Raw genomic sequence first — 18896 nt, 5'->3', positions numbered from 1 at the left:
ATAAGCCATGAGAAGCCATCGCTGTTTTTAGACTCTTTGAGCAAAGAGTCACCCATCAGTGACTGCAGCTGATCAATATAAGCGCTCAGCTCATGCAGCCACCAAAGAACTCTAGATTTCGGATAGACGCGAGGCTGAAGTCTCTTCGCCGCCTATAGGCGCCTGGCTGAATATCAGAGAATCTGTTGACAGTACAAAGTAGCATCATTTTAGGGGTTCCATGCCTACTAGTCAATAGCAGCTAGAAGTGATCGGAACGAAGGTTGGGTGATCCGAAATACCTCGCGGGAACGAACGGGACGGGAGGTCGGGGACGGAAGACGGGCATGGCTAGTGCCCGATCCGGCAGCTGAAGCGGCAGAGAAATACCCACTGATGAAGCGAAATTTATCAGGCTGTCCATGTCCGGCGAATTGGGTATGCGGCAGATGGATGATGTGGGAGGGGGCGGACTCTGACCCAAAAGCAGGCTGAAAAAGGTGGGATTATGCGAAGCTGGGGTATAGGGTGCCTCAGCTGATGCGAAAGAGAACCTGGACAGGATTGATGCTTTGGTAGTGGAATATTGAAGGTGGATTTCTACGTGATTGAACATGTACTATGGGTCGTCATTGCACGCGCTTTGGAAGTGACATCATACGCGCCAGTTCGCGCCATTCCGCGTCGCGGTGGTCCAAGCTCCATCACAGCCATCCCACCCTCCTTCCGATGATGCTCACACCCCCAAGCGCAGCGCTAACCCCCGTCCACACCACCAAACTGCCATATTGCGTCCCATACAATCCATGCTCACCAAGAGTTCCCGTCTTAATCAATGCCTCGCTGATAGGCCCACTGACAATATTCCCAATACCTCTACCCATACACAAGAACGAGAAGACCATGGAGCTCTCCATCTGTCCCGTACTTGTTTGCACTGCTCTCATGATGCCAGGCCAAGTATTCGCGAAGCTGCCTGCGAAAAGTCCGTATGTGAAGCAGAAGATCAGCAACGGCGGTAGAGACGTGCTGAAGCCCCAGATTAGGAAAGTGGAGATCATGGCACCGATGGTGGAAATGAGGATGGCGGTGGTGACGTGTGTGCGATCGATGATGCTTCCCATACTAACGGATCCGATGACAGCGGCGACATTGAGGAGAATGAGAGGAACGGCGGAGACTGTGCTGCTGAATCCCAGTGCTTTGGTGTATGTAGGCAGGTCTTCATGTTGGAGCACAAAGTCAGCGTACTTCGCGAGTGAAGTTCGTATAGACACTTACAGATGGATGGTACAAAGAATCCCAAGCCCTGCAAGATGTTGCCAGACTGCAGAACCCAAAAGGTCTTGTTTGTGAGGAAAGTGAAAGTAATTCCACACCTAGTAGTTGCCGAGACAGGCAGCCGTGGTTTGATAAAGATTGTGACGGGTAGAAGAACTGCGAAGAGTAGGCCTGCCCATATGCGTAGCGTGTTGCGGAAGCCATAGCGATTGAGAAGGAACTGCAGCAACAGCGGAATGACGACGCCGCCAAGTGCTGTACCTGCCCACATGATACCAAATGCGAGACCTTTGCGTCTTACAAACCATTCATCCAAGAGTATGATACAAGGACAGTACACTATTGCGCCGCCAACACCATAAAAGATCCCTTGAGTGACGATGAGTTGTGGTACGGTCGTGCACAGAGAGCTCAGCCCAAGCGAAAGGCACATGGTGAATACACCAGCGACCATGGCCTTCCTTCTGTACTGCGGCCAGCGGGTGAACAAACCAAACGTCAATGGCGCGATCATGTATAGAATGCCCATCGCTGAAGTGCCGATGGCTGGGATACCAGATGAACCTGCGAATTCTGGAGATGAACTGTAGTACTCTTGAAAGATGCCATATGACCATGGGAAGCCTAGTAGGTATATTAGCAAACTTTCGAATTAGACAACACTACTACGGCAAGATTGAGTTGAGAGATATGTAGTCATGATGATACTACGAGGGCAAAGGCGTAGTCAATGAAACACTTCACACTCACCCCATACCATCATCTCCACCATAAACCCAGCCGCAACGAACAACCACGCATCTTTCCCGCCATCAGTCGGCGGTAGTAAAGACTCGTTCTCGTTTACGGGCTGCTCGTTCCATCGTTGGCTTGATTCAAGCTCGAATTCCGATTGGTTGTCGGGCGTGGTGCCGGTGCTTGTAAGGGCCGATTGAGTTCTAGTCTCCATGATGAGTGTTGAACGTAGATATCGTCAGAATGCTGCTCTAGAAAACATCCACAGAGGGCTTCAATTATATAGCAATCCATTCTGCGCTGATGCTGTATGATATCAACGATAAATGCATAGCAATTTGTTGACCGCAGGGTCCTCCGACCCAGATCGTGCCCAACATGCCAATAAAGATGTGCTGTTCAGCTCTAACACAGGAAGAGAAAAGCGATCCCTCCTCGAAAGCGGGGCATGGCAGACTGGTAGAGATGTCATAATTTGGAAAGAGTGCATGGCGCTGATTTCAAAGCGCTTTCGGAGTGGGCGACGCAGCGCACATGGAACTCCGAGGGGCGCCGGAGTTCGGCATAGAGTGCTCCAGTAGCTCATCGGTATCGCAACGGAGTCGGAGGCGACATCGCACAGCTGAACACGCGCGTTTGATGGGGAAAAAATTGATGAGAAATCTGTTCACGGTTTTCGCGCCTGATGTCTGATGATGCAGATCGCATTGGTTAAGCGCTAACTGTCCTTTGGTCGTAGCTCCCGCCGTATCCATGTAGGCGAGAACGGCACCTTCCCATGTCCGGACGTAATGTCCTACGCTTTCTCGGGCTCATCCAATAAGTAGCCATCCCTCCTACCCAGCACATCCTCGACGGTCTCGTCTGTGAATTTCAAGTCCTCCTCAAGCGGCACCGTGTCTTTGATCTTCAGCAGCATCACTGGCAGCGCGACGATCAAACTTCCAGCCAACAACACCCAACTGGATAGGAATATGTCCATGTAAGGCCTCTTGTAGCCGTCTAGGCGGAACACGATAGCTGCGCCAGCTGATTGAATGCCCTTGTAAAAGCCAGCAAAGTTGGCGAGCTTTCGACTGTTGTTCGAGATTGCGCCCATGAACCTGAGGGCTGTTAGCAGAGAGCATGCCAATGGAAAGACAGTCTTACCAGTACACGCATGTCTGCCATGCCGCGTCGTAGAAGCCATAGCTGATGTACAACACCATCGGGCCGCCTGCAGAGGTAGAGATAAAAAGTCAGTACATGTCTCACGTGCATTTCGCACATGACTTTTACGTACCATACCCGCCGTCTGTCCAATCGAAGTGGTGGCTATCATCGTCGCGACGATACCGTCGTTGGAATACGTACCCTCCTCCCCAAACGGCGAAGGTCAACAATAGCATGACTACCCAGGCAATCTTCGCCCTGGTAGTCCTTCTGACGTTCGGGAAATCCAGTGCAAATCCAAACACACCAGCTCCGAGTATCTGCGCCAACCAATAAAGCGCATTGTTGAGTGCGCGCGTTCGCACATTGAAACGTGCGTAGTTGACGTCGTTAAACTGGTACGTGTAGAACCAATTCGAAGCGAAGAACATCGGAAAGAGGAGTATGATATACGGATCCGTACGCAGAGTCTCCCAAAGACCCAGGATCTCGGACTGCCAAGTTGGGTGTTTCATCATGATAATTCGGCTGCCGTCGCGTCGTATGACGTGTTTGGCATCAATGAGTGTCCAGGAGAGGCAGGCGCCGAGGAATGTGAGGACCATAAAGCCGATGTATGTCTGGTCAGTGACAGCTGCTGGCCCGTCTGCGTTTTGTGTATCAAAGTTCAGCCCAAGCTGGACCAGGCTACCAATAACAGCACCCATGTTGAAGATGCTATCATAAGAAATTAGCTTATCTCGGTACGGTCCGTACAGCGACACCTACATCCAGAATAAAGAGATATACCGCCCCTTCTGCTTCTCTGGCGGATAACTCATCCTGCAGAGGTACGAAGTCAGTATATGTCTCACATACTCTTCATAAGTCAGCTTACATTATGGCACCTTGCGCCGACCACAGTATGCCAGCGCAACATCCTAACAAGAACCCAGAAAAGACCACGTAGCCCAAGTTCTGAGTTTTGTTGAAGCAAAGCAATGCACTGACGTAAACGCAATACCCCAGACCGCCGAAGGAAAGCGCAACTCGAATACCGAGGACATTGGTGATAGTGCCAGCGAAGAAACCGACGATTGCAAAGGTAGCATAAAGTGTAGTATTCGCAGCGTTGCTGGCATGTGCATCATCGTCGAGACCTGCGGCTCCGATACCATTGACGGCGTTGAACATGCCTGTGTAGAGTTAGTAAACTGTGCGTTACTACGATCGTGTGCTGCCTACCGGGACACAAGAAGCAGACAAATGAGACTAATATCAATTGCGATTCTGGCGATGCATAGCATGGAAGCTTGATGGGTCCGATTCTCAAGCTGCGGTATTTCCATCCTTTCGGTCTTTCGAAATCTCCATGGTCGCCGTTACTGACAGGCGCTCTTGCGCTTGCCCACCCAGAGTCGTCGGTTTTCGCCATTGGTGCTCGTATAACTGACGGGGCGTCTCGTGGGACTTGAGCCTTGTATTCAAGCAATTAATCGGCGAGCTGCAAGTGGGGATGCTGTAGATGGAAAAATGGGATGATGTTGATTCTACCGTGCGAACCTGAAACGACGAGACAAAGGAAGGATTCAGAATGCGGGTCAGGCTGGTCTGTTCGTCTTAGTAGCTGTTGCTGGATCGCTCACGTACGATGGGGCCAGTTGAGTCCGATCTGCGGACGTGCATGCAGTCGTGCTTTTCGATAGATGGACTGATTGGCGCAGTGCATGATTGTGGCAGCGCAGTCTCGCTATCTTTGTCTCACCAGCTGTGTTACCACACCCTTCTTTATGCAGAGTGCCCAATTCTGGGGGTGGAAGCTATCCATGCTTGGTATCGTCAGAATGCTGAAGTCCTACTTAATCTCAAAATGCTGTCCTCTGGTCGATATATTTCTGTTTGGTGCACTAAGATCGGTTACACGAGCAAGGCTCGATCGGAAGCTCACTTTGCGCAGCTCAGCCCGTCGCGTAAGACTGCTATGTGCGGCGCGCCTATGTAAGCCCGTGGCGTACCCCAACGCCAAATTGTGAACGCAACCTGCGTCCACAGAGATGGCTCCGCCCACTGCGGAGATAGAGCCAAGACATGCAAAGTACCACTGCGAGTCGCAACACGTATCAGCCCAGTAAGCTGGAAGGTCCATGTGCTCGGAATGAGGTGCGGAGGTCAAAATGGACGCATTGGGATATGTTTCGGCCCCATCATCTTGCTCGTACGTCTACGCCTCTTTCCATCACATTCGCAAAGCCCTTCGTGAGAGATATGTGACAGGCGTATCATGGCGCGCATCGACCAATAGGGATAGTTGTGTTCGGCCCTTGGTCGAAGTGCACAAGCAAGGGCATTGCGAAACCAATAACCCCGCCGGCCCCAATGGTATAGACTTTCAATATTTCTTCCATGTGTCTATTGGACGGCAAAGTTCAAGATCGGCGTCGCTGTGTACTCCAGCGTTGAGTAGTTCTCCCGGTCAGGCTCACCGCATGATCTACTGCTCCATGGCGTAAGCCACGACCTGTGTAGCTATCGGTACTTTTCACGTCACACTGCATAGCATAGCGTCTGCGCAGCCAGCAATTTGATTTCTCCTGGGCCTCACACCCATCGCAATGCAAATATCGACCATCTGCGATGGAGAGAGTTGCAACCACACCGGCGGATGCATCTTCCGCAGTTTCGGTTCTGAACAAAACGGCTTGGGCGTTGTTTGTATCTCTTTCCGAACTCAACCTGGACGCGAAACATTGCGATGCATCCCTTGACAATCTTGTGGGGGAGGTGAAGTCGCTTGGGAATGAGTGTTACCAGATTCACCTCAAACTGGCAGAAGTCGCAAGCAAGACCAAGACAGGGTCACCTCCACCCTATGATGGAGATGGTCGAATGTGGAGTTGCCTGGCAACTCAGGTCGAGGATGCAAGTCAGACTATAGATAGCCTGAACTCATTCGTCAGCGCTGTCAGGATGGAAGAGGCCGAAGAGGCCAGCGTTGTGTTCCAGCCGCAACGCCTTGTCGAGCTGCACAACAATAAGGAGCAGATTGAAGAAATGGGAGCCGCTGTACACAGACACAGCGACAATCTGAGAACTACGTTACTTCTGATTCAGGCGTAGGTCCTTCCTTGCACCAAAATTGTTTTCAACCGCTGAATCGTCTCCCAGGGTCCTCTCCTATATTGCGCCTATTCAGGCCGAACGACGTCCTGCACCTGACGTCATGAAGCTTCAACAAATGGTTAAGAAGCTACAACGATCATCCCAGGTCGGTCCGCCATGGCGGTATTCTCATACGGAGGCTACGTTGATGCAGTATGCGCAAGAGGTTATCGTGAAAGGAATGAATACTCCGGAAGCCAACCCACGGGAAGACATTATAGCTCAGACTTCACCCAAGGTCTCTAGCGATAGCGATCGTCTGCCATGGATGAAGGCTATCCAAGCAATACGAGAAGATCGAAAGGAGTCGGTGCCAACAAAGAGCCCTAGGAGAGCTCTCAGTGTCTTGCGAGGTGCGGCTCCACTTCAAGGTGTACAAGAGCGTGAGACATCCGACTCGGACGATGATCTGGACACCGACTTCGCGAAAGCGGCCTTGAGCACAGGCTCGCAAGCCTTCGATTCCGGAAGTTGGGACGAGGCGGACTCTCTACTCCAAGAAGCACTCAGAATATTGCAAGGGCTGTCAACGCGCCAACGCGCATTCTGTGACGTGTTCAGCCTCTTCTACAGGCTTGCAGTCTGCGCCTACCACGTTCAGGAACCTGTAGATGCGGCAAAAGCTCTGATCGGATTTGTCAACCAGCCAGCAGACTCTGATCAGCAACGTGAATGCATTCACAACGCGACGCACTTGCTGTCTCAGTTATATGTCCGAATGAGGCAACTCGACCGTGCACGAGCCGAATGCGAGAAGGCCTTACAAGCAAGAAGACGATTACTGGGAAAACGGCATGCTTCGTCTTTGGAGTCCTTGGCTCTTATGGCTCACATTTACGTCTTGCTCAATAACCGTGCGCTTGCGAAATCCTGCCTTGCCATGATACCGGAGGCAAACCGAGAAGCCTCTTTGAAGGCAGTCGAAGAATCGCTACAAACGAGCGTAGAGCACCTTGAGTTTTCTTCGCTTCTCTCGCGTGCGAGACCCTCCGAGACCGATGCGATAGGAGAGCGACCTCGCAGCAGACTCTCCGAAACAAGCTTGGAAGCCTCGCCAGAACCTACTGGGAGCGACTCAGCATCTGTGTCCATGGTACTGGCTGCTCGGCCTTGGAAAGCGCCTCGAAGTGTTATATCCGAGAACATGACTCTGGTGGATTCCAGCCCTCCAATGGGAAAATCGCAACCTTCTGCATCAAACAGAGTAGAATGGAGGCCGTCAGAGGATGGAAGTTGGACACAGGGCTACTCTCCTAGCCCGAGAAAAGCAGAACCAGTGATTCCGAGCTCGGATGAACCCAGGCATATGGCGACATCCGAGGGAAAGCCCTTATCTCGCAAAGAGATCCTTGGTAAAGTCGGATGCCAACCAAGGGATCGGACCGAAGAGGCTGTTTGCGATGGAGATCATGGAGCGTTGACAGCTATCCTTAACAAGAAGAAGGGGTTCTGGCGCTCGAGTGTGCGCAAACGGGGCCGCCCAGAGCGAGTCACCGCGCTACACTTCGCCGCGCTGCTGGGAGAAGTGGTTATGGCGAGGACCCTGATCCAAGCGGGGTTCAGCGTCAACGAAGTTCCTTTTGGCTACTCAACAACTCTAACGCCGCTCAACTTCGCTGTAGGCGCTCGACAAGTGGCCATGGTCGACTTGCTCACTGCCAATGGAGCGGTGCCAGCCGAGCCGGACACCTGGTCGACCTTGGCCGGACAGCTTATGAGTCGCTCATGGCTGATCAAGACCACGTCGGATGCCGACAAGCACCTCGTTCCAAGCCGCATCATCGCAGTCATGGATGTCTTGCTCAACCGCGGATGGGATATCAATGCACCGATGACGACATCCGGGGGAACCGTGCTGCACCAAGCTGTTTCTTTCTGGACAGGCGCCTACAAATGGGATCTGGATCTTCGAGCCACAGTGACATCCTTCTTATGCGAGAGAGGAGCAAATCCGTTTCAAGCGAATGCAGAGGGCAAGAGCCCTTATGACATTGCCTCTGATTCGGAACATCAAGATCTCCTGGCGATCATTGAAGAACATTCCAGGTCGAAAAGGCTCACTGGCACGGCAGCCATGCCGGCTGAGCTGTCCAGTCATCAATAACGAGGCCATCTAAGCTTGAGATTTGGACCCGGGTGACTGATCTCCAGCGTGATCAGTAATTGGGGTCACAGGAAGTCTAGAGTGGTCAGCATCATCGAATAGTTTTGATCGTGCCATACGTTGGAGACAAAAAGGCTGCCATACAATGATCGAATGTCTCATGTATGCCTTATACGCAAGGTCACATCCTCGTAGATTCGCCTATGTACCTAGATGCGACGACTGGACAGGTGGAGAACTGAAATTGAAGGAAAGGCTAGCCGTCCTCCTAGAAGAAGACAACGGGATCTGCCTGCAGTTGGCTGAGTCCAGGAAGAGAGTCATGCATGACGGTACAGAAGACATCGTGCGACGCCGGCGGATCATCCTGCTTATCCGTCAAAGGCGTAAGCCGCACATTGCGGACTTGGTTCTTCGCTTCAGGACTGAGATGGCGTATGAAGTCGAGAACAGGTAGATAATTAAATGCATAGAAATGGAACTGGTTCTCTGAGTAGATGATTTGCAGGCATTCGTGATAGATCAGGCGGTTCGTTCGCAGAATGTCCAGAGTCAAATGTCTATCTGGATGCGGGCGGCAGTTCTTGTTCCATTTTCTGTTGATGGATCGAGAGTCGCAGTCGGTGTACAGAATGAAGCGTTTGTTTGACGATGGTAAGACGTACCGGAAGATCTCTCTCCGGATCTCAGATGGAATGCGCAGTAATGGTGGATATGTATCCAAAGGCGATATGGTCTCGGCTAGCGATATTTGCTTCTCTACACTCTCTTTAGAACGACGGTCCAGACGACGTAGGCGGATATCCTCGGTTGGCTTGGGTGTGGGCGCCATCTATACACACGTCAGTGCCACTAAAGACCACAAGTACGGGATGACCTGACCTTCTTGGCAGATGTCTTGGCCGGCATGCTCGTAGAATGGGCGCTTACGGGAGAGAGTCTGTGGATGTGGTCGGGGCTAATGGCAAGTCCTGCGATAGGTTCACCCTATGAGACGAAGCGGTCACGAAGTCACATGTGCCGTGTCAAAGTCACTACGCAGCACGGGATTGATCGTATGGATGCTGCGACGACGAGGAATGCAGGCTGGAGGTTTGGGGGTTCTGCGATGGCGTACTGTGGCACAACGCATGGAAGGTTGAGAGAAGGTCGGAAGAAGGTTGTCAACAAGGGCACGGACGGCCTTGGCAACGAGACGGACGTGCCCTGGAAATGGAAAATTCACGGGAACGCGTTCCCCGCAGACAAGTTGGAAACATACGGCTGCGCATACCCCTCACATTACACCGCCAGCTTTGTTCGAGTTCCAAAGCTTCCACAACCTGAATCCAAGTTTTTGTGTTTGCACCATCAGCCAGCATGTCGTTCGGCGGTCAAACACCGACCATTGTGGTGTTGCGGGAGGGTAGGTGCCTCGACACTTTTTGATACACACGTAGCTTACAGCCTCAGGTACCGATCAGTCACAGGGTCGCGGGCAGGTAATATCAAACATCAACGCCTGCCTCGCTGTGCAGGCCACGATCAAGGGCACCCTAGGACCGTATGGCGGTGATCTGCTCATGGTCGACGAGAATGGCAGGCAGACAATCACCAACGACGGCGCCACAGTCATGAAGGTAGATTATGCCACAAAACCTTATCGTGTAAACTAATACTGACTGCGTGCAGCTTCTCGACATCGTCCACCCCGCCGCCCGCGTCCTCACCGATATCGCACGATCGCAAGATGCCGAAGTGGGCGACGGTACCACGTCCGTTGTCGTCATCGCCGGAGAGATACTGAAGGAGATCAAGGACTTTGTCGAGCAGGGAGTCAGCAGCCAGACCATCATGAAGGGTCTGCGGAGAGCATCGCATCTTGCTGTCAACAAGATCATGGAGATTGCTGTAGACACCGCCGAGGGCAACCAGCGGGACACCCTTCAGAAGCTCGCCGCGACCGCCATGAGCAGCAAGCTCATTCACAGGAACGCCGACTTCTTCACAAAGATGGTCGTGGACGCCGTACTTTCGCTCGACCAAGACGAGTTGAACGAGAAGCTCATCGGAGTAAAGAAGATTACCGGTGGTGCTCTCCAGGACTCACTGTTCGTTAACGGTGTCGCATTCAAGAAGACCTTCTCATACGCCGGTTTCGAGCAGCAACCGAAGACCTTCAAGCAGCCCAAGATCGTCTGCCTGAACGTCGAACTCGAGCTCAAGAGTGAGAAGGACAACGCTGAGGTACGGGTGGAGCAGGTCTCGGAATACCAGGCGATTGTCGACGCAGAGTGGCAGATCATCTACAACAAGATGGAAGCGCTATACAAGACGGGCGCCAAGGTTGTTCTGAGCAAGCTCCCCATCGGCGATTTGGCGACACAGTACTTTGCAGACCGCGACATCTTCTGTGCCGGACGAGTTGCCGCAGACGACCTCGACCGTGTCTGCCGGGCAACGGGCGCGAGCCTCCAGTCTACTTGCTCTGACATCCAGAGCAAGCATCTCGGAACCTGCGAATCCTTCGACGAGCGACAGATCGGTGGCGAGCGTTTCAACTTCTTCCAGGGCTGCCCAGAGGCCAAGACTTGCACATTGGTGCTCCGTGGTGGCGCAGAGCAGTTCATCGCCGAGGTCGAGCGAAGCTTACACGACGCGATCATGATCGTCAAGCGTGCGATCAAGAACAGGAACATTGTTGCCGGAGGTGGCGCCGTCGAGATGGAGATCTCATCATACCTACACAACTACGCCGACAGTAACATCCCGCACAAGCAGCAACCCATCATCAAGGCGTTCGCGAAGGCACTCGAGGTCATTCCTAGGCAACTGTGCGACAACGCCGGTGTCGACGCGACGGACATCCTCAACCGCCTTCGCGTAGAGCACAAGAAGGGCAACATCTGGGCCGGTGTCGACTTCACAACTGAGAGCATAGCAAACAACATGGAGAAGTTCGTGTGGGAGCCTAGTCTGGTCAAGGTCAACGCTCTGCAGGCGGCGACAGAGGCGGCCTGCCTCATCTTGAGCGTTGACGAGACAATCAGTATGTGAAACCATGTCGCGTCGTAAGCAAGTGCTAACAACAAGCAGAGAACCAGGAGTCACAGCAACCACAGGCACCCAACAGGCCGCTACCACCAGGCGCCGCCCAAAGGGCACTCGGCGGAAGGGGACGTGGCCGCGGCATGCCCAGACGGTAAAGACACAGAGACAAGAGAAGGAGTGTATACCACAACACGGACACGCTAATGCTACGCCACGTCGTAGAGACAGCTGTCTATGAATAATGCGAAAAGGAAGAATTGAACAACATCACGTTCACACGTCTGTGCACGTTCATGGACTTCTAACAACTATTTGCCCATTCAGCGACCGTTATTGGCAGTCCTTCATTGCTAACGTTCAACTCTGCATCTTTGACGCCTACTCCTTGATCCCCCTCTCATCCCAACTCATTCCATAACTCTTAACCCTACTAAAGTAAAACGCACGATCGTTCTTCAGCCCAAACTCGGCCCAATCATCCGTCAACCGATTATAGCTCCAGTACCCTTGCCAAACCAGTTTGTTATTCTTAGCCCCTCTGCCCGCATTACCAAAATTAAGCGCCATCTTGTACATGTACTTTGGCGTCGCTCCCGGTTTCTCAATATGGACCGTGCCCTCTTGTTCTCCACTACCCGGTTCAGGTCCACTCATACGCCAGCGGCCCAGCACGGCGTCTTTCATCGGCGCGCTGGGTAGGTTGTGATGGTTCTTACGGATGTGTTCGGTGTAGAGATATGGCACTACGTCTGCGGGCTCAGTCGTGGTAAGTAGCGAGATACACGTCCCATCGCGGAGGAAGCGTAGGTATCGGAAGTAGGTTACGATGTGGATGGGTGAGTTCCAGGAGGAGGTTGTGGGCTCGGCTTGTCCTGGGCGCGTGTAGTTTACTGTGCTGATGTAGCAGCCGTTGAAGCGGATGCGCGGGCGTTGACGGAAGAGCACGCGGTAGGTGGGGTACGGAGTTGGCACGAGAAGTTGGGTCAGGAGTGCTGGAGGGAGTGGTTCTGACTCAGGTTCTATCTCTTCGCTGTCGGAGAGGTCAAGGTTGGCGGTGCCTAGGGTTATTCCGCCAGTTTGGTCTTCCTCAAGTGGTTTCCCGCCTACTTCGCATGACCAGCTGTAGTGCATGGATGCGAAGCCATATTCGGGCCCGAGAGCTAGTCGTTTCCAGACGCGGTCTTCGGTGGTTACGAGGTAGGCGAGGCGTTTGCATACTTGGGCTAGACGGGCAAATGATGCTATGTCTTGTACGGCGAGTTGCTCCAGTATCTCAACGATAATTTCCTCCGGGATTTTAGAGATAGGACTTGGTGGCGCGGGACTGAATTCTGTTGGCGGTAGTTCACCGAGAATGGAGGTGCTGGCGTATTCGCTGATGAGGTTTTGATACGAGGGCGAGAGGCCATGTAGGGAGTGGTGGGCGGTATTAGGCACTGTCGCGGAGGCATTGGATGGGTTAGGGTCCTGGGGCTTCGGAGCAGCTGATGAAGCCGCTGCACTTGCCGCTTGTGCAGCCTTGAGTTTCTTGAAGTATGAGGGCGGAAAGTACTTTGCCTTGTAGGTCTCTTGGACTCCTGAGTCGAGCTTAAACGCCTTTCTGTATAGATCGACGCTATCACCCAGACTACCTTGACTCTCTTTCTCTACGGCTTTCTCATAGTGTTCTAATGCCGATGTTGGTTCTGCCTCCTCAGCGATAGCGGCAGCGGTCTGGGCACTGGTCTCATCAAGTCTCCGGCCATGTTGCTTCTCGCCCAGATTGTGGTACGTGTATGAGTTGACTTCGTCACCGCCTTCTAGGCTCAAACTTCGAGCACGAGTGTGATGTTGAGCATCCTGCGCGTTGCTTTTGCTTGGATGGGGTTTGCTGGTGGTTGAGGAAGTAGCGGTGGGCTTTGCGGATGCCGACGATGCAGGCGCCTTACCCTTGGCCCGGGCAGTGACTTCCTCTCTCCATTTCTGGCGGAAAGACTCAAGCTCGGCCTCGGTGTTGGTGGAAACGTCCTTGGGGTCCATGGTAACAAACTTGGCCAAGATCGGTAGTACTTGTCGGTTAGATGCGGTATGTCCGAAGTCGCAGGTGTCGATGGCAATAGGGCGTGCAGGGTACAATGCAGAGGCTAGCAGCAGGCTTTTAGTAAGAATACATGATACAACGGAGTGTGACTCAGGACAATGTTCCGTCCACAGCGATTAGGCGTGCATGAAGGGGCCTGTGAAGCCACGGCGAGGCGATGAAGGGCGCCACTCGATGCATGATCTAGCCCCGGCTCCATGCGCCATCTGATAAGCCAACGCCCTTTCCTCTGACTTTCGGCCGGCGGTCCAATCACTCGGCGGGGGCGCAACGTGGGCGGCGCGGGAATGACGCGCCAAAAGTGCGTAGTTCCTTCCGATAATTGAGTCCTTGCGTCAAAGCTTCCCGTCGCCTTCGTCACCACTCGTGCCTGCCTATCACCCCAGAAAACAATGCGCAGTACGCCCTTTTCGCCCATCGAGCCCTCCAACACCACAACCCTCGCCGCTGAGAGGTAACACGCCGTTCCGCTACCATCCCGACCACCGGCACCATGGCCACGGCCACCCAGCGAGCCGAGGAAGCGAACCCGAGCGGTGTGGGCGATGTGTCGCTCGGACAAAAGATGCTGTCGGCAGTGTCTGGCAGTGTCCTCACGTCGTTACTAGGTATGCAATATCTATACATTTCTTCAACATATGTCTTTCCGATTGCGTTGTTCTTATCCCGTCTAAACTCTGCACATTTGGGTACTCGCATCATGGAAGTCGATACTAATACCCACAAGTCACACCCCTCGACGTCGTCCGCGTACGATTACAATCACAAGAAACCGTCTCGACCACAGCGTCACGGCCACGCGGATACAATGGCGCCACACTCACTCAATTCCGCGATCTGCCTCCGAACCTCGGCATATCGTCCTGCTGTAGAGAAGTCTTCTGGATGAACAACAAGGCACCCTTCTGTGTGGCGGGGCCTACCATGGCACCCATCAACCCCGCCGATCTGAGCTGTGCGGTAGAGGAGGTCGAACGGAAAACAATAAATAGCACATGGGATGGCCTACGCAAGATTGCACAGAACGAGGGACCGCGAACACTCTGGAGAGGACTGTCACCAACCCTGGTCATGGCAGTACCTGCGAACGTCATCTACTTCGCCGGATACGATTGGCTGCGGACAGCGCAAACTTCGCCCCTACGACAAACCGTATCCGATGCCTACATACCATTAGTGGCAGGAGCGACTGCGCGGATACTCGCTGCGATAGCGGTAGGCCCGATCGAGATATTCCGAACGCGAATGCAGGCGGCCAACTCCACTGCCACCGCCGCCGGACACTTTCGAGACACAATGGATGGACTGAAAGACATGGTCGGCAACCAGGGAGTCTTCAGTCTATGGCGGGGCCTCACATTGACCCTCTGGCGCGACGTACCCTTCTCGGCCTTCTATTGGTGGGGTTATGAAGCCACAAGAAATGTTCTGACCGACCAACGAGGACGGAGGGAGGCAAGAAACGACGGCTTCGAGTTCCGCATGGGCCGTGGTGAGGAGAGGGTACGACGACGAAGCAGATCTCGAAGCCAGGAAAACCACAGAGATACACTAGTCGATAGCTTCATCGCTGGTGCTACGTCAGGAGCAGTCGCGGCCTTTGTTACCACACCATTCGACGTCGGAAAGACAAGACAACAAGTCGCGCGGCACATGGGCGAGACCGCTAAAGACATTGCGAACTCGACACGGCCAGAAGACCAATCCATGCCACGATTTCTGATGCACATCTACCGCGAGCAAGGCATGCCAGGTTTGTTCAAGGGTTGGGCTGCCCGATGTCTCAAGATCGCACCGGCATGCGCCATCATGATCAGTTGTTACGAGTTTAGCAAGAAGATGGCCCTGGATATGAATGAACGACGAGAACGAGAGCGACAGGACGCATGATCTGCCACACTTCACACCACCGACCCCAGTGCATTCTACACTTCGCACCGAGCATTCACGTTTTTGGCTTCACATGTTTTATGATTATTGCATAGCGGCGCATTAGGAGCATGATGGTAAAACCCACTCACACTTGCATTGACGGCGTTTGATGCAGACATTGGGCGGTCGTTCTTTTTTTGAGCCGTCAAAATGGTCCACAGCGATACCAGCGAGTACGTTTTGCGCATAATACATGCAGCAATCCATAATGTAAAACACCCATTACTATTTAGGTTAATTTATCCCTCAGTGATATTCCTGTCCAGATTCTCCAGGAATCCCAGAAACGCCTGCTGACACTGCTCCGCTTGAGTGACATATATCTCATGTCCAGGGCCCTCGACAAGCACGAGCTTGCTTCCTTCGATCTTCTCCCTTAAAGCTTTCATGTCTTCGACTCTCACGGCAGCACTCTGTGTCGGTGACAGAATCAACGTCGGCACTTTTATCCTCTCCAACCACGGTCTCGCATCCAACGTCGACAGAAACTCTGCGTATTGGCCCAATCCCTCACCGTCACTAACAGCAATCTGTTCTAAATACCACGGAAGATACTGCGGATCCGTCACGGGGATAGTCCCCGGAATGCGCGACAACTCCTCTGCCCAACCCCGCGACCCAAGCTCCCTGCACGCCGTCGGCCAATCCTTCCTACCGAAAGCGAATAGCCGCAAAGCCACTGGAGGTAGATAAGTCGGTGTAGAGCAAACAGTCAAGCTCAGCAGCCTCTCTGGGTGTTTCGCCGCGAATATCTCGCCCAGAATGCCCCCTGTCGATTCGCCGAGGAAATGCACTCTCTCGACATCAAGTTGATCAAGCGTATCAACCATTTCTCCTAGGATCGTCTCTAGAGAGTAATCATACACTTCCGAATCTTTCGGGTAACTGGAGTGTCCATGGCCTCGCAAGTCTCGTCGTATGACGCGGTATTTGCGAGATAGAACAGGGATCCAGTGGTACCAGAAGGCGGCGTGGCGCCCGAAACCATGTTGTATCAAGATTGTTTCTCGCGATTTCCATGGGTCGGTGAAGTCATCCAGGATGTAGTGGGTTCGTTGACCGGAAGGGTGGTGGATGAATGTTCGGCCGGGGGCGTCGCGTTCTAACGGCATGTTGAGGAAGGGGTGTTGGGTGTTGCGGCTTTCGAATCGTTCTCTCCTCAATCCCTTTCACTTTTCAGGGATATGTGCTCATTCCCAACCTTTTGCTCACGTCCAATGCCGACTTGGTCTCACTAGGATCATGTTGTGGTATCCTGGGGTACAGCGGCTTGTGGGGCCCATGTTGCGGGGAAGCTGCAGGGTCCACGGACTACCTAGATATACCCCAACTCTTGGAATATACAGCCTCACCAATAGCTGCATCAAATTTTGGAAGATCTGAAGTTAAAGGCTGTATCAATAGAACAACAACATTATAGCTCATTGTCTAGGTGCTTCAAGATACCTAGGTATGCTTTCAACTGGTTGAACATTTCCTCCATCTTCACACAGCAAATAACCACCATGACCATACTCGACATTGTTCAGGCAACTTGGCAATCCTCTTTTGTTGTCAAACTTGGGCTTATTGCTACAACACCAATACTTCTTCTCTTAACCATATACTTCATCGTCGTACCCAACGCCATCAAGGTAACATACTCCATGAGTTAGCCCAGCTCATATTCCACTGACTCGGACCGCAGGACCCAAGACGTCGACATCTCCCACCAGGTCCCAAGGGTCACCCTTTCGTCGGTTCCCTCTTCGAACTTGCAGACACCGAAGCCGTCCGCGAGAAAGCCATCGCCTGGCGCAAGCAGTACGGCCATGTATTCCACACCAAGATCGGCGGAACAGACTACATCTGGCTCTCCTCACCCCAAGCCGTAAAAGACGTCATGGACAAGAAATCCAACATCTACTCTTCCCGCGCCCCAGCTCCCATGGCTCAAGACGTTTTATCAGCGGGCCGCCGCCAACTCTTCATGCAATACGGGCCCAGATGGCGCAGCATCCGCAAGCATAGCCATGCGCTCCTCAATTTAACAGCGAGCACGAACTATCAACCGGTGCAAGACTTTGAAAGCAAAGTCTTACTACAACAACTAATGCGCGACCCTGCTGACTTCATGTCCATCAACCGCCGCTACTCCGCCAGCGTGATCATGCAAGTCACCTACGGCTACCGGATACCCAGCTGGGACGACCCGCTGATCAAACGCATCTACGGCGTCATCGACCGTTTCACCGTAAACACCGCGCCCGGAGCTTGGGCTATAGATTCCTTTCCCGCGCTAGCCTCGCTGCCGCAATGGCTCTTCGGCAACTGGCGCACCCATGGACAGAAACTGTGCGAACAAGACAGTAAAGTGTACCTCGATCTGTGGAACAAGCTTAAAGAAGACACGGATGCTGGTGTAGCGAAAGACTGCTTCACGAAAACGTTTTATCTGAACGGGCCTGAAAAATCTGGAATTGATGATTTGGCTGCGGCGTATACGTGTGGTGGGCTTATTGAAGCGGGGTCTGAAACTACGGGATCGACGCTTAATAACTTTGTGCTTTGCATGGTGCTGTTTCCTGGCGCGCAGAGGAGGGCGCAGGAAGAGTTGGATCGGGTGGTTGGTAAAGACAGACTGCCGACGTGGGGGGATGAGGAGAAGCTGCCGTATGTGAGGAGTGTGATTAAGGAGGTGTTGAGGTGGAGGCCGGTCAATAAGTTCGGCATGCCGCATGCGAGTAGTGAGGATGATTGGTACGAGGGGTGGTTTATCCCCAAGGGAAGTGTTGTTGTGCTGAACTGGTGGTACGATTCTTGCCCTTCCCCGTCGTCTTACTGAGTGCTTTTGACTAATTCTCATTGTAGGGCGATACACAACGATCCAATACTATGGTCTAATCCCACTGCTTTCGACCCGTCTCGCTATCTAAACCACACCGCATCTGCGGCACACTACATGAATAGTCCCGATCCTCTAGAGCGCGATCACTTCACCTATGGCGCGGGGCGGCGTGGATGTCCTGGTGTCCATGTCGCCGAGCGCTCGCTCTTCATCAACGTATCGCGCGTACTTTGGGGGTTCAACCTCAACAAGAAGAAAGGGAAAGATGGAGGGGAGGTGGAAGTCAATACGAAGATGGAGCCAGGGTTTATGAGTGTACCAGAGCCGTTTGAATGCGATATCAGGCCGAGGAGTGAAGCGCATGCCAAGGTCATGAGGGAGGAGAGCGAGAAGGCAGAAAGGGAAGGACTCCATTATTGACGTGTTTAGTTTGCTGTTTGGAGAGATGATAGTTATAAGACAAGTTCCTTATTTATCAACTCGGCCATGACACATGATGATCTTGATCATCATTACGTTGTCGTATTGATGGATAATCAAGATCATAATGTGTCATGGCCGAGTTGGTAAAGGAGAGATTGTGCCGGATCTAAAAGGTCGAGCCTACCAAAAGTTGAAGCTTCGATTGAAACAAGACT

At 52.8% G+C, this 18896-nt stretch overlaps 7 protein-coding genes across 7 annotated transcripts; 4 read left to right on the top strand and 3 right to left on the bottom strand.

The window, feature by feature from the left end:
- Positions 1-2791: 2791 nt before the first annotated feature.
- J4E87_004188 (uncharacterized protein) lies at positions 2792-4320 on the bottom strand (the record flags this gene model as incomplete). Its single annotated transcript, XM_049375811.1, has 3 exons — positions 2792-3098; positions 3349-3864; positions 4151-4320. 3 exons carry the CDS (start codon positions 4318-4320, stop codon positions 2792-2794), a joined length of 993 nt encoding a protein of 330 aa, XP_049234796.1.
- Positions 4321-6402: 2082 nt separating this feature from the next.
- J4E87_004187 (uncharacterized protein) lies at positions 6403-8389 on the top strand (the record flags this gene model as incomplete). Its single annotated transcript, XM_049375810.1, has 2 exons — positions 6403-6408; positions 6440-8389. 2 exons carry the CDS (start codon positions 6403-6405, stop codon positions 8387-8389), a joined length of 1956 nt encoding a protein of 651 aa, XP_049234795.1.
- A 268-nt stretch (positions 8390-8657) lies between these two features.
- J4E87_004186 (uncharacterized protein) lies at positions 8658-9298 on the bottom strand (the record flags this gene model as incomplete). The annotated part of the gene is made up of 2 exons (XM_049375809.1): positions 8658-9221; positions 9272-9298. 2 exons carry the CDS (start codon positions 9296-9298, stop codon positions 8658-8660), a joined length of 591 nt encoding a protein of 196 aa, XP_049234794.1.
- Positions 9299-9748: 450 nt separating this feature from the next.
- Positions 9749-11574, top strand: CCT7 (T-complex protein 1 subunit eta; the record flags this gene model as incomplete). Its single annotated transcript, XM_049375808.1, has 4 exons — positions 9749-9794; positions 9842-10008; positions 10061-11417; positions 11465-11574. 4 exons carry the CDS (start codon positions 9749-9751, stop codon positions 11572-11574), a joined length of 1680 nt encoding a protein of 559 aa, XP_049234793.1.
- A 223-nt stretch (positions 11575-11797) lies between these two features.
- Positions 11798-13438, bottom strand: J4E87_004184 (uncharacterized protein; the record flags this gene model as incomplete). The annotated part of the gene is made up of 1 exon (XM_049375807.1): positions 11798-13438. One exon carries the CDS (start codon positions 13436-13438, stop codon positions 11798-11800), a length of 1641 nt encoding a protein of 546 aa, XP_049234792.1.
- A 554-nt stretch (positions 13439-13992) lies between these two features.
- Positions 13993-15389, top strand: J4E87_004183 (uncharacterized protein; the record flags this gene model as incomplete). Its single annotated transcript, XM_049375806.1, has 2 exons — positions 13993-14107; positions 14227-15389. 2 exons carry the CDS (start codon positions 13993-13995, stop codon positions 15387-15389), a joined length of 1278 nt encoding a protein of 425 aa, XP_049234791.1.
- A 1547-nt stretch (positions 15390-16936) lies between these two features.
- J4E87_004182 (uncharacterized protein) lies at positions 16937-18678 on the top strand (the record flags this gene model as incomplete). The annotated part of the gene is made up of 3 exons (XM_049375805.1): positions 16937-17065; positions 17119-18221; positions 18282-18678. The coding sequence occupies 3 exons, from the start codon at positions 16937-16939 to the stop codon at positions 18676-18678; spliced, it is 1629 nt and encodes a 542-aa protein (XP_049234790.1).
- Between the last annotated feature and the right edge of the window lie 218 nt (positions 18679-18896).

The sequence above is a fragment of the Alternaria ethzedia genome, assembly GCF_023757985.1.
Source record: "Alternaria ethzedia strain BMP 0044 chromosome Unknown scaffold_7, whole genome shotgun sequence".
NCBI lineage: Eukaryota > Fungi > Ascomycota > Dothideomycetes > Pleosporales > Pleosporaceae > Alternaria > Alternaria ethzedia.
This window is presented reverse-complemented; position numbering and strand designations above follow the sequence as displayed.